General features: G+C 36.4%; 1 protein-coding gene across 10 annotated transcripts in view; it reads left to right on the forward strand.

The window, feature by feature from the left end:
• ncoa3 (nuclear receptor coactivator 3) overlaps positions 1-13,993 on the forward strand; it is a 132,555-nt gene that overhangs the window by 99,790 nt on the left and 18,772 nt on the right. For 9 of the 10 annotated variants that reach the window (XM_008110108.3, XM_008110113.3, XM_062978914.1 and 6 more), the window contains 9 exons: positions 174-281; positions 2,858-3,030; positions 4,241-4,341; positions 6,029-6,203; positions 7,483-7,671; positions 8,570-8,671; positions 11,308-11,445; positions 12,861-13,008; positions 13,528-13,913. In XM_008110108.3, coding sequence (XP_008108315.1) covers positions 184-281; positions 2,858-3,030; positions 4,241-4,341; positions 6,029-6,203; positions 7,483-7,671; positions 8,570-8,671; positions 11,308-11,445; positions 12,861-13,008; positions 13,528-13,913 — 1,510 coding nt within the window. In that variant the 5' untranslated portion in view covers positions 174-183. The remainder of the gene's footprint in view (positions 1-173; positions 282-2,857; positions 3,031-4,240; positions 4,342-6,028; positions 6,204-7,482; positions 7,672-8,569; positions 8,672-11,307; positions 11,446-12,860; positions 13,009-13,527; positions 13,914-13,993) is intronic. The other variant, XM_062978915.1, reaches the window with a different exon arrangement.

Here is a 13,993-nt window from a genome sequence, read left to right on the forward strand (position 1 = left end):
AGAGGAGCCAACAATGTATCTTGTTAGAAAATAACTGAACTAGAGAATTGTCAGCTCACTTGCAACCCTGTCATGCTGAAAGTTTAACCAAGTTCCCAATTTTGTTGTTTTTGAACATCTTTATGTTTGATTCCTGAACAAAAATCAACTTGGTTACTCCTTGACTGTTTCAGTTGCTGATGTATGATCAGAATGAGTGGATTAGGGGAGAACTCCTTGGACAGCATGACCAGTGATTCAAGAAAACGCAAGCCATTGCCCTGTGATACCCCGGGACCAGGGTAGAGAGTATTCATTTTGTTACTTTATTGTGGAATATTTAAAGATAGTGGATGGGTTTTTCAGTATTTAAATCTATAATGTCTTAGTTCAGTGTCAAATTTTAGTAAATGACATGCTTAATGTGTTTTAATTCATATACATGAAATCAAGTCAAACTGTATCCTTTCAGGAAAAACGTTGCTTAATTATAACTGCATGCATTTTTTGGTAATGAGTAGGAGCATTATTTTTTAACATAAAAGCTGTGGAAATGCATAAAATGTAAATTTGATGTGCTTTAATTAAGGCAATTGATGGTAATAATGAAAAATATTTTGGGACTTTCTTTTTGTAAGTTATATACTTAAAAAGAAACCATGTAGAGATATGCTTAATATGTTCCTACTCATCTTCAGAATAAAATTATCTATCCTGTTCTATAGATTGCTATCAGTTTTCCCTGTTTAAGAGTATTATTTGATATCCCTTCTCTGGTTTTTGTGTCTATACATTCAACATTTGCCAAATGCAAGATGTCCTTAACAAAGGTGGATATTTGAAAGTAGTATTAATATTGATATGTCCATGAAACATATTCAGCGATATGTTGGCCATGCAGCAAAATGCCATACGACTCCTGTGTCTGTGGGATTGGTATCTGAGGTTTTATTTATCCATGTTCAATAAAATATGTCCTCTCTCGACTCGCTATTTCTGAGGCAGAAGTCCCTCATTTCAGCAGAGTTTGCCATTATCCACAGTTTATATATCCATTTGAAACCTGGAAACATGCTTCCCATGGATACAGGGGTTGTAGTATAGAGGAAAATCAAAAATTCGCAAAAGAGTGATACCTTGGTCAACCAAAAAACAAAACCAAAAAAAACCAAGATACATCATACAAGCTTTCAATGCTCCCCTGGCTTCTTCATCTCGCAAGAAATAGCCCTGAACCCAAGAACAGTTAATTTACTGCTGCTAATGGAGTTTAAATTTTAGTTCTTTGTCTCAGTCCCCGCATGACCAAGAAGAGAGTGGCTGCTGCTTCCACTGAGTCTCCTCCAGAACAACTGAACTACAATAGAAACATCGGATACAAGATGTAGCCCTTTGACTCCTACAGTGTCATTTTTCCTGTCCTGTATGGTTTTTAAACATCTTTTGCCTGATAATGAAGCCAATAGAGCTTTGAAAGTTTTCATGATGTATATTGTTCATTATGGATTTTGACCTCTTCTGATGTCTCCCTAATTTGTGTAACCTCTGGTGCTCTATATGTTGATGAACTGCCCCAGCCTGGCTAGTAAATAATGGAGATCAGAGACCAACAAGATCTGAAGAGCCACAGATTTCCCAGGCATGCCTGAAGAGATAGGTTTTTACCAAGTAGTTCCAGTTTTTCCAGCTAGGCTTTACTGATCTTCCTCACTTGATTGCCTGCTGATAAGAAATTTGAGAAATATATTTATCCTTACTAGCAGCCAATTTCCCCCCCACAGGCCATTTTGAGAGGCAAGTGAGGAAAAGCAGCTAGAATCTCAGCCTCTTCCCTCAGATACTGTAAGGGAGCTATCTTGTCTTAGCGCTACTGGATAGTTATGGTGTGGTTGTCCTAAGGGCGCTGGATTTGACTTGGTGAATTCTAGCAGTTGACTTGTTAATTACATAAAACATTTGCATTTTACTTCTGCATGCACTCAGTGTGATGAAAATAAAATTGCTAGCATTTATGTACACTTACCGTATTTACTTGGGTCTTTTTTGGCTAAATTATGCCACCAAGTTAAGGTGCACATTAGATTCAATGGTGCATTAGAATCGTGCACGGAAATAAGTCAAGGGGACAGTTGGGAACTGTGTGAGACTGGTGAGTTTGCCAGCATCGGCCTGATGGAGGGGGCATGGCTTCCCCTTCCCTGTTTGCCATTCTGCTGCGCCGTTAGACCTGTTCTCCTCTCATTGAGCTCATTATAAGGCCCGATAACTAGTTCAACAACAGGCCTAACCGTGTGTGTGTGTGTGGGGGGGGGTGCTTTGGAGGCACTGAAGAGCCTAAGAAATTAATAATGCCTTGCCTTGATTCAAGGGGGGGAAGCAGCCAGCCTGGAGACGACTCCACAGAGCGAGCCTGAGCCTCTGCCTTCCACCACCTCTTGCCTTCTCCTCATCCTGACTCCCGTGCTCAACAAAAAGACATCACAGAAAGTGCTACTCCACTGACTGATTGACTGACATGAGAGAATGGATGGGAAGGAAGTGAGGAATCAGAAGACACTGCAGAATAGCCAACAGGCAAGGGGAAGCCGTGCTGCTCTGTCAGGCCAAGCTGGTAAATTCACCAGCCTTGCACAGTTCCCAACTGGCTGGTTTATATGTGCTATTCTAATGCAGCATCAAATCAACCTGATTACTTTTCTCCACACTACATTAGCCATGAAATACTTCTTTTTGTTTCAGGGTTTTGAAAATTGAGGTGTGCATTAGATTCAGTTGCACATTAGACTCGAGTAAATATGGGTAATTGAGTAGTTGGGCAGTAAATTCTTCAAAGAGGTCCCAAGTCATGAGGTTTAACTACATGTGTTCTTGTTTTTAGTTTAATTTGCAGCGGGGAGAAACGTCGACGTGAGCAAGAAAGCAAATATATTGAAGAACTGGCTGAGCTGATATCTGCTAACCTGAGTGACATTGATAATTTCAATGTCAAGCCGGATAAATGTGCAATTTTAAAGGAAACTGTTAGACAGATACGACAAATAAAGGAACAAGGCAAGACTCGGGTTCTTAAATTATGAAGGAGAAATTATATTCCATTATATAGAAAGTTACTTCATTTTCAGATAACACTATGTAACATTATTTTTGTTCCTGGGTTATAAATGTTATTTCCTAATTGGTTCTATCACAAAAACATGGAAAAAATTATTAAACTGCAAAAACTTTGTTTTTGTGGGACATCCTGCAGTACATTTTGCTATAGTTTTTCAATGAATATTTCACAGAGTCTCAACCAATTCAACATAGTTTGTGGCAGCCACAAAAATGAAGTTTCTGAAATATAACAATTACTTTCAAAGTAAGTACCGCACAATTAAAGAGGAAATAACATTTTCAAATCAGGAACAGATTTTTTTTCCAATTTTGTTACATACTATAATCTGATAGGGAGTTTTCAATTTAAGGCTAGCTTTTAAGTAAGGAACATTTGTTACATTTTTGTTCTGTGATAAGCACTTGATTACTGTGTATTGACATTTAAAGTAGGCTACTGGAAATAGAACATAAATGGGATTAGGATGTACAAATTGAAGCATAGTTTTCTTAACTGAATCTTAGTTTTACATTGATTATCTTGTTCTAGTCTTTGTAAGTTAATAGGTCTCTTAGGGACAAATCTTGGGTCTTCAAGATATTATCCACATTGAATTTAGAAATGAGAGTTTGGCCTTATAAGTTTCTTCATTCAGCCATCTTTCATTCTTTTCCACTTCACCAAAAAGCCATAAAGGTTGATTACATCTTGAAAAAAAGATAGCTGTCTCCTGCATGGTTAAGGATTCCAACATTTAAATAAGTGTCAGTTTGCTAATCTGTTGTAATTTATCAGTAATGTAGGAAAGTAATGGTGGAGGAACCATGTTGGTGGACCAGTTGAATCAACTGTCAAATGATAAGTTAATACTTACATCAGTCTCATTGATTCAGTGGGTTTCTCTTGTTGGGACTACCAATAGGACTCAGGTCTTACGTGTGCAATCTTAGATGGTCTGTTTTCTTTCCAGCCCTTTAAATAGTATCTCAGTGCTCTTATCAAAAGAATTTCAGTGTTAGGTTGACAGCATTTTTTCTATACTGGAGAGAGAGAGAAACATTCTGAGAAGATATTGTGGCCAATGTAAAATGTGTTCTCACATTAATTGCATAGTTGCACTTTATTTTCATTGAAGGTTTTAAAGATACTATATTTATCAAATTTCAGGAAAAGCAGCTTCAGCTGATGATGATGTTCAGAAAGCTGATGTGTCTTCAACTGGTCAAGGTGTTATTGACAAAGATTCATTGGGACCTCTTCTGTTACAGGCAAGCTTAAAGCTTATACTATTTGAGTACTCACTAAGAAATGTTTATTACAACAGTGAGGCAACTTTGGTTCTTTTTTAACTTGATAAGTACTGATTGTATTACTGTAGACCAGTGATTCCCAAAGTGGGTGCTACCGCCCCCTGGTGGGTGCTGCAGCGATCCAGGGGGGCGATGATGGCACCTATTAGGGCACTGGGGCAGGGCCAGGGGAGGGGTGGGGCCTCTTCCCAAGTGCCGGAGACAGGGCTGGGCACATGAGGTGCCTGTTAGGACACAGGGCGGAGCTAGAGGAGTGGGTGTGGCTTCTTCCCAAGAGTCTGAGACAAGGCTGAGAATCTATATCTCTCCTGAAGCGCTTGTTGGGACACAGAGGGCAGAGCGAGGGAGGGGGGGGGGGAGAGCCTGAGACAGGGATGAGCCTCTATACCTCTCCTGAGAGGCCTTTTAGGACTAGGGGCGGGGGCTCTTCTCAAGAGCACAAGACAGGGCTGAGCCTCTGTATACCTCCCCTGAGGTGCTTGTTAGAACACGGGGGCGGGGTATAGAGGTTCAGCCCTGTCAGGCCTTTGGGAAGAGGCCCCGATCCCTCCTCTAGCTTTGCCCCCTGTGTCCTGGCAGGCACTGCAGGACAGGGATAGAAGCTCAGCCCTGCCTCAGAGCTCATAACTCCGCCCATCCCAGTCCTGGCTGCCCATTTGTCGCCCCGCCTACCTCCACCTCCCAGCCTGCATCTTGGATTAGGGGAGTGGCTCAGCCCCGCCCTCTTGAACAGGAGCCACACACCCCTTTCCAGGTGGCGTTGAGTAATATTTTTTCTGGAAAGGGGGCGGTAGGCCAAATAAGTTTGGGAACCACTGCTGTAGACATACTAGCATATAGGAACTTCAGAAAGAACCACCTTATACTTCTGAGATTTTTTATGAAGATAATTGATACAAATATTTTGCAGCACTTTAAACCCTGGAGATGCAACCCCTCTCTCAGTGCTAACACAACAATTACACTCTGTTCAGTCAATAAATTTGTTGACTAAGTGTACGGGAGAAGGCCAAATGGAAAAACTTAGATAGAATCCCAATTTGTGCAATATTATCTTGTGTTGACTGTATGTTTTATTTTAAAAACTACTCGCTTAAGCTTTTTAATCCCATCAGTTTGTATGTGGGCAATAGTTGTCATTTAGTTCCCATTGCCTAAATGATTAGCAGTGTAAAAGAATCTGCTGTGACAGATACTAAGATTATAGGCATAGCTTGAGCTAATAGGTTGCTCAGTATAGTTTTTTCTGTATGTATTCATATATGAATAACCCTTACCCCAGTCACTTTCCATGTGCACACATACATATCCTGTACATATGTATTGCTATTCTGTTGCAGTAGCTCTTCACACATTGCATGTACGCCAGTGGAGCTTTATTGTGAGTAAACTTCTTTAAGATCACATTCTGTGAAATCTGCATCCAAATGTGAATTACTGTTTTGGAAACAAGATACTCTGGGACAGGGAATTATGTAGTTTTCCAGATGCTGTGAACATCTACTGATACCATTTCTTCCCATTAATTCCTATGGCCAGGCCTGCTGGAAACCGCAAGGGCATCTAGAGAACTATACAGTTCCTATTTTTATTGGAGTGTGTGGTCTGCATTTTGGATAATATTTTGTCATAATTTTGTTTCTAGGCATTGGATGGCTTCTTATTTGTAGTCAATCGAGATGGGAACATTGTATTTGTATCTGAAAATGTCACTCAGTATTTGCAATATAAGCAGGAGGACTTGGTTAATACAAGTATTTACAGTATTTTGCACGAGGAAGATCGGAAGGATTTCCTTAAAAATTTACCAAAATCTGCAGGTAATAAGGCCAACGTTCATCTCAACTATGCAAAAATGACAATTTTAAACAAAAAGTTAGCTTCTAAAATTAAAGTTGAAGTGTTCAAAATGTTCCCTTTTTCTTTCTATGCAAATTATCTTTCATATTTCACATATTATTTTAGCACTGCCATTTTTCCATCAATCGTTATTTATATAAAACCAAGCACTGTGTCTAGTTAAATTACACTTGGATTTCTTGTGCATTCATTTCAAAAAATACAGTTTCTTAAATTCACCTAGTATAAAGATTTAAAAGGATTGTTATTGAATCTATCTTCTCCATAATTTCCATTCATTTTTCTTTCAAATTTTCAAAATCTAATCCAGCAAGCGAGAGTTCACATCCTGTTAGTAACTTACAATAGTGTGTAAAAACAGTAACAATTCTGTGGAGGTCTCAGCAGATAACATCGTTCAGTGTCCAGCTATAGAAACAGAGCTGGAGGCTTCTCTGATGCCCTCAGCTCTTTATCAACTAGTCATTGGTTTGTTTGTGGTGTGTGTATGTGTGTGTGTGTGTGTGTGTATGATCCTGCAGGTAAAAGATGGGAGAGGAAGTCATGGAAGATTTGAAATGTTTCTGTGATGTAAGTTCTTCGCTATCATGTTTTTTGCTTTTGAAATACAATAGTAATGTAAGTCACAGCAAGAATGTTTTTTATAAACGTTCTATTATTTTATATTTATTCATTTATTTTATATTTTATATTTATATATTATCTTGATTGAGACAAGATAATGCTACAGTCTCACACTTGAATTAGATTTGTTTAAACCCCACTAATTTCAATTAGATTAAAATATATTTAAATACGCACTCAGTTGTGACCAGAGGTCAGATTCCAGAAATGTGGTGCCACAGCATACTTTTGTACGTTTCCTCCTATATTTGAAGATCAGTATTCAAAAGAGAGGGAAGAGGAAGAAATGGGAAAGTAATCAGTGCTTGTTTTTCCCTTACAAACTTAAACCTGACATCAACAACATTGGTTACAGACATTAAAAGGCACATGCAATTTGTGCGAATCATATGTGTCAGGGACTGGAACTTTTCCTTCACTTGCCCTTTTCAAAGAGATGAGGTGCATTACATTTCTGTCTTACAGATCATTAGTATTGCATATAAGGCATTTTCAATTTTAGCATACTCGCCTGATTTCACTGGATGTCCTTTTTGATTGCAGTTTTAATATCTAATGGAAAGCCATTTTCTACCCAATCTGTAACAGTTTGTTTTCATATATGTATGATTTTAGTGAATGGAGTTTCTTGGACCAATGAAGCACCTAGACAGAAGAGTCACACATTTAATTGCCGCATGATGGTGAAAACAATACATGATCTTCTGGAAGATGTAGGGAGCAACCAAGATACACATCAAAGATTTGAAACCATGCAGTGTTTTGCTTTATCACAGCCAAGAGCTATGTTAGAAGAAGGTGAAGGTAATGGAAAATGGCTTTTTGGTGATTGTTGACTTTGATTAATCTGTGCATCTTAATTTACAAAGGAATATGTGGTATACTTTTGAAATAATAATAAGGTAACATTGTTATCACAAAGAGTGCATGATGTTATTTTGCTGGAAAATAAGAACTTTTGTTTTTAACATCTGTATCTTTTTCAAATAATTTTATACTATTTTTATTAGTTTTTTAAAAAAATTGAGAAAAAGACTGCATCTAAAAGTAAATAAATGAATAAATTGGAAGATTTCCAAGTTCTAAACAATATTATCAGATTTATCATATGTCTGCAATACTTAACAATTCAAGTTCAAGATGAGAAAAGTCCAATTCAAAATAACTAATTGAACTTTCAGTTTTAATAAAGAATGGGTGAAAGTCTGTGAGCACAGACAACTTATATTTTGTTGACAACCTGTACCTGTGATTGACTGAAAAGCAAGAAAACTTGTGAATGGGAAATGAGTTTTGTAGTGCATTAATTCATTAGTCTGTTCCTTTGAGCACTAGAGTTTGTCATTTCTTATTTCCTTAAAATAGTAACTAGACATTCATATACTATATATTTCTCATCTAAAATGATAGATTGTAGTACAAAATCTCAGATAGCTATGGATATAATTACACATCTGTGTGTATGTGTTATATAAATTTTTCCATGGGGAAAAAAATATTCTGGAAAAAAAATTCTTCACCATATTTCTGCCTGTAGCCAGTGCTCTGACCATGGGAAGTGTCTCATTTTACTGAGTTGACCCCCTTCAATTCCTATTAGCAGCTGGTGTTATGTCTTCATTTTTATTGATACTATACAACACTTGTGTTTTTTTAGTTTCAAAGTACTTATAAAATATAATCCACAATTGTTCAATTGCAGATTTGCAGTCTTGTATGATATGTGTGGCACGCCGTATCTCTGCAATGGAAAGGGTATTTTCACCAAATACAGAAAGCTTTGTTACTAGGCATGATCTTTCAGGTGAGAAACATAGTGTAGAATTCATGAAATCTATTTTCATTGATAACAAGAACAACACATCTTTTGTGTAATTAGAAGATATTGTATAACTGCTTGTTTTAAAAGAAGTTATTATTTATTCCTTTGGAAGACTTCTATTCTTGTTGTTATGTGCCTTTGCTTCCAACCTATGGCGACCCTAAGATGGGGTTTTTCTTGGCAAGATGTATTCTGAATAAATCTGGCCAAGAAAAATGCATCTTAAGGCAAACTTTGACAAAGTAGTAGTGCTTTTGTATTGTTTTATATTTTATGTAGTACTTTTATGTTGTTTTATGTTATTGCACTTTTATATTGTATATGTATGTATGTATGTGAGTGGCCTATGGTCTAAGCATTAGTTAACTATCACTGGCCATTGAACCCTTAGCAAACTTAGTAAGGAACAGCTCGGTCATTAAAGGTTATAAGGTGGGCAAGGAAGACAGTAAGATTAATTTATATGATGATGATGTTATGATAATTTTATGGGAGGTGGAGAACTCACTACAATAATTAGTCAAAACAGTCAAAGACTTTGGAAAAACTTCAGGCCTCGCAATAAATTTAGGAAAATCGGAGATATTACATAAAAATCTAACATGGGAAGAACTCAAGAAGGTTCAAAACATTATGGGAGTAAAATTGGGGGAAGAGAAGATGAAATACCTGGGAGGCAATATACCAAAGAACATCAACAATATCATACCAATGAACTACAATCACCTATGGAAAAATATAAGCAAACAATTATCACATGGGGAAAGAAACCCCCTCTTTGGGAATATACTATGAGGCAAGCCAGTTAGCAAGGTTATTAGAATTCTAATGGGAAGGGTCAAAAATGGATGCAAATAGAAAAGGAAGCAAATAGATGGCAAAGGGGAACATAATTGGGAGAGAGAATAGATAGAGAAGACTTAAAGAATTTAAAAGCGGGCTCCTGTTTATCAATGTTGCTAATCTGGAAAAAATGGCAAAATAAATTACAAATAAATCAAATTGACCCTCTCCCATTAGAAACAATGGAAAATAAGGATAAGACATTCACGAATCTAATTAGGGCACTGGAGGAAAATGGTATCAAAAGGATTGCGGGCATCATGGATCCCAATGGAGAAATATTAAAGTGGGATAAAATAAAACACAAATGTGGTCAAGGGAACTGGATAGCATGGTTAGATCCAGTAAAGTTCAGGCCATGAAAAGAAGAAAAGGAGCAGAAACCCCACTGGATAGAATAATTAAAAGGAAAATAGAAATAGATAAATGACTGGGTTATTGTATGATGAACTAACCACCTTAACTTACAACACAAAAACAACTCTTATAGAGAACTGGAAACAGGAAAAAAAACTTCACTGAGAAAGCAATCGGGTCTTAGATAGATAGGACAGTAGAGTCTCACTTATCCAACATAAACGAGCCGACAGAATGTTGGATAAGCGAATATGTTGGATAATAAGGAGACATTAAGAAAAAGCCTATTAAACATCAAATTAGGTTATGATTTTACAAATGAAGCACCAAAACATCATGTTTTACAACAAATTTGACAGAAAAAGTAGTTCAATACACAGTAATGCTATGTAGTAATTACTCTATTTACGAATTTAGCACCAAAATATCACGATGTATTGAAAACATTGACTACAAAAATGCGTTGGATAATCCAGAATGTTGGATAAGCGAGTGTTGGATAAGTGAGACTCTACTGTATTCACAAAATTAAACATATAAGAATTAAAGAAACCCAAAGGAAAATAATTTCTAAATGGTACAGAACCCCCCTCCAATTGGCACATATAACGGGCAATACTTTAAACAAGTGTTGGCACAACTGTGGGGAAATAGGTTCATTCTCCTACATGTGGTGGGATTGTAGAAAAATTCAGAACTTTTATAGTAAAATTTTAAAAAAATGGAAGAAATAATAGGGAAAGAATTAATATGGGACAAAGCCAGATACATGTCTCTTACAATAGAGGTAAAGGAAGATAACAATAAATGGACAGAGATACTAAAATATATGACAGCCTCAATACAAGCCACAATAGCCCGAGGATGGAGGGATGATACAAAATGGGATTTAGAAACTTGATGGGCTTACATATCAGAATATATAATTAATGACTTCATCAACCAAAGGAAAAAAAATATACAAACAGCCCAAAAGAACAAGACTGGTTCAGGAAATGGTCAGTGCTAATAGACAAAATAGACAGAGACAAAAGATATAGAGCCTTGAACCAGGTGTTCCACACGGTTAAACTGATGCAATGACAATATTTTGAATTGCTTTTCGGGGGGGGGGGGAATGGGGGGAGGGGGTGGTGGTGGAGGATACATTTATATGGATAGTTTAAATTGTCATTTAAGGAATAGTTACTTTTGGAATAATGTATACTGAAATAAGTCATGTATGGCAAAAATTGTAAATTGTTGGGATGTATCAAATAATTTTTTAAAAAAAGCATTAGTTAACTACCTACCTACCTGTCAAACAAAGGTGGAGAATAACAATATTTAACAATATTTAAATATTTAACAATATAACTATATTTAAATATTTAGTGTTTTCACAAATTCCAGCATTAAATACTTTTTCTCATCAACAGGTAAACTTGTCAACATAGATACAAACTCTCTCAGGTCCATGAAACCTGGATGTGAAGATACAATCCGTCGATGTATTCAGAGATTTTTATGTCAAAATGAAGGACAGCCCTGGTCAAACAAACGCCATTATCAAGAAGGTAATTCCTCATATTTGAGTAAGCCATATTTCAAGAAGCCAGCTTTTCTTTTAAATTATTCCACCTTTGCTTTTACATCTAGAACCAATTCAAAATTAATACAATGACTATTAGTATTAAGAAATACATGTAAGGTAAAAAAAGGGCATTGTTTATTTATTATACAAAATAATAACTCATGCTGATAATTGTGGTTTTACTAAGATGTAAAGAAAAAGTAAGATGATGCTGGCTGTCTGTTGTGATGGTAAATTTTAATAGGTGTATTGTAATAAGTAAAATATATCTGTAAGTGAAGACTAGCTGAATGAACTGGATAAGTGGTATAAAGATTTGATATATGGGGTGAACCTGTCTTTTATTTATTGGAAAGACCAGGGTTTTATCAAAGGTATATATTTCTGCACATCATATAATTGACATTGTTAAACACATTTCCCCCTCATGGCTAGTTTTGTAATGTATTACAAATGAAATTCTTGATATTCAGGGGAGGGGCAAGTGGGGCAGAAGAGGAGAACACATCAGGTCACCTTCCTTGAATAAATGCATACAATTAACGGATATTTGTTCTTTCAGTATGTGCTAGATCAGTTGTGCTCATTTGCCTTTGTGTGAAAGTACTTGGAGGAAAAATTAAGTTTTGTGTCTAGTTCGAGAAACTAGTAACTGTCTAAAAATGCACATTCTTAATTGAACATTTAATCACATTACAGTAGAGTCTCACTTATCCAACATTCACTTATCCAACTTTCTGGATTATCCAACGCAGTCTGCCTCCCACTCAGATCCACAGCTGTTTCTCTAAGCAGCAAGGACTGAACTTTTTATGGATTTAATTTCCGACAATGTTGTTACTGTAAATTCGTTTTATGCAATTCTATATTTGTAGTCAATTTGTTAATAGCCAATGTTTTTGTAATCAATGTTTTCAATACATTGTGATGTTTTGGTGCTAAATTCGTAAATACAGTAAATTACTACATAACGTTACCATGTATTGTACTGCTTTTTCTGTTGATTTGTTGTAAAACATGATGTTTTGGTGCTTGATTTGTAAAATCATAATGTAATTTGACATTTAATAAGCTTTTTCTTAATCCCTCCTTATTAGCCAACATTTTCGCTTATCCAACATTCTGCCGGCCCGTTTTTGTTGGATAAGTGAGGCTCTACTGTACTTTAGAAGCATTAGATTAAAACAGGACAGATATGAAGTTACTGTTTTATTACATAAATTTAGATGCCTTTTTAAAGTAGAAAATGGTAGATTGCAGCAGAGTTATGGATTTTTGTTTAAAACTTATGTTTTAGGAGTATTTAAGCTGTTCTTTTGTTTAAGATTTTGGTTTATTGCTTTGATACTGATTAAAAAGGTTGCTGATGTTCTGATAGCATCTGTTTCTTTCCAACAGCATATATACAAGGCCACTCTGAAACTCCATTCTATCGGTTTTCCTTAGCAGATGGAACAATAGTGATAGCACAGACAAAAAGTAAACTGTTTCGAAACCCAGTTACCAATGACCGCCATGGATTTATCTCCACTCACTTTCTTCAAAGGTGAAAACAACAGTTTCAAAAGTGTTTGTTTTTATTAAACCTTTAGGCTGGCATCTTGTTGGTGAACAACATAGGTGTCATTTCATATCAATAAATAAATAAATATAACAACAGCTTGAACACAGGAAAATAAAAGTATTGGTTTTGATACTTGCACAAGAATAAAAACAGGTAGTGGCGCTGATGTCAGATGTCAGAGTGACTTCTTTATGAACCACCTTTTACATTTTTATTCAATTTTAAGATGCATAAACATACACACAATTTAAGATTCCTACCACCACCACCAGGACTTTTTCTTTTACATATTAATCCTTTTTGAAGCGATCTTTATATAATTACATACTATATAACATTTATATATTATGAACCACTTGATAAGCAATGTTAATGTGTTCCGCCATAACAAGTGCAGGTGCTCACATTTACTACATATGCATAAGAAAATCATTCTATGTGTTTATTATTAAATCACTGTATTTATAATCCACTAATGCTTTGTGTATGTGAAATTTTCAGAGAACAAAATGGATATCGACCAAATCCTGGTTCAATGGGACAGAATATCAGAGCACCCACCACCGGGGGCACAAATTCAGGTGGTGGTGTTATGAATATGTTGCCTGGGCAAAACATGCCTTTGCAGAACAGGACCTATGGCATGGGAGATCCTAACTTAATGGGACAAATGAGCAGTGCTAGATATGGTGCCCATGGAAATATGGGATCAATGAACGCTGCGCCAGGAATGCAGTCTTCTCCTTATCAGAGTAACTATGGATTAAATATGAGCAGCCCACCACATGGCAGCCCAGGCTTAAATTCCAGTCAACAGAATTTAATGATATCTCCTAGAAATCGTGGGAGTCCTAAAGTGAATTCACACCAGTATTCTCCTGTAACAGGTATGTCACCTCTCCTCTTCTCTCCTCCCTCCCCTCCCCCTCCCTCCTCTTGTCCTTTCTTTCTTTCTTTCTTTCTTTCT

Source organism: Anolis carolinensis, chromosome 4, assembly GCF_035594765.1.
Source record: "Anolis carolinensis isolate JA03-04 chromosome 4, rAnoCar3.1.pri, whole genome shotgun sequence".
NCBI classification, from domain to species: domain Eukaryota; kingdom Metazoa; phylum Chordata; class Lepidosauria; order Squamata; family Dactyloidae; genus Anolis; species Anolis carolinensis.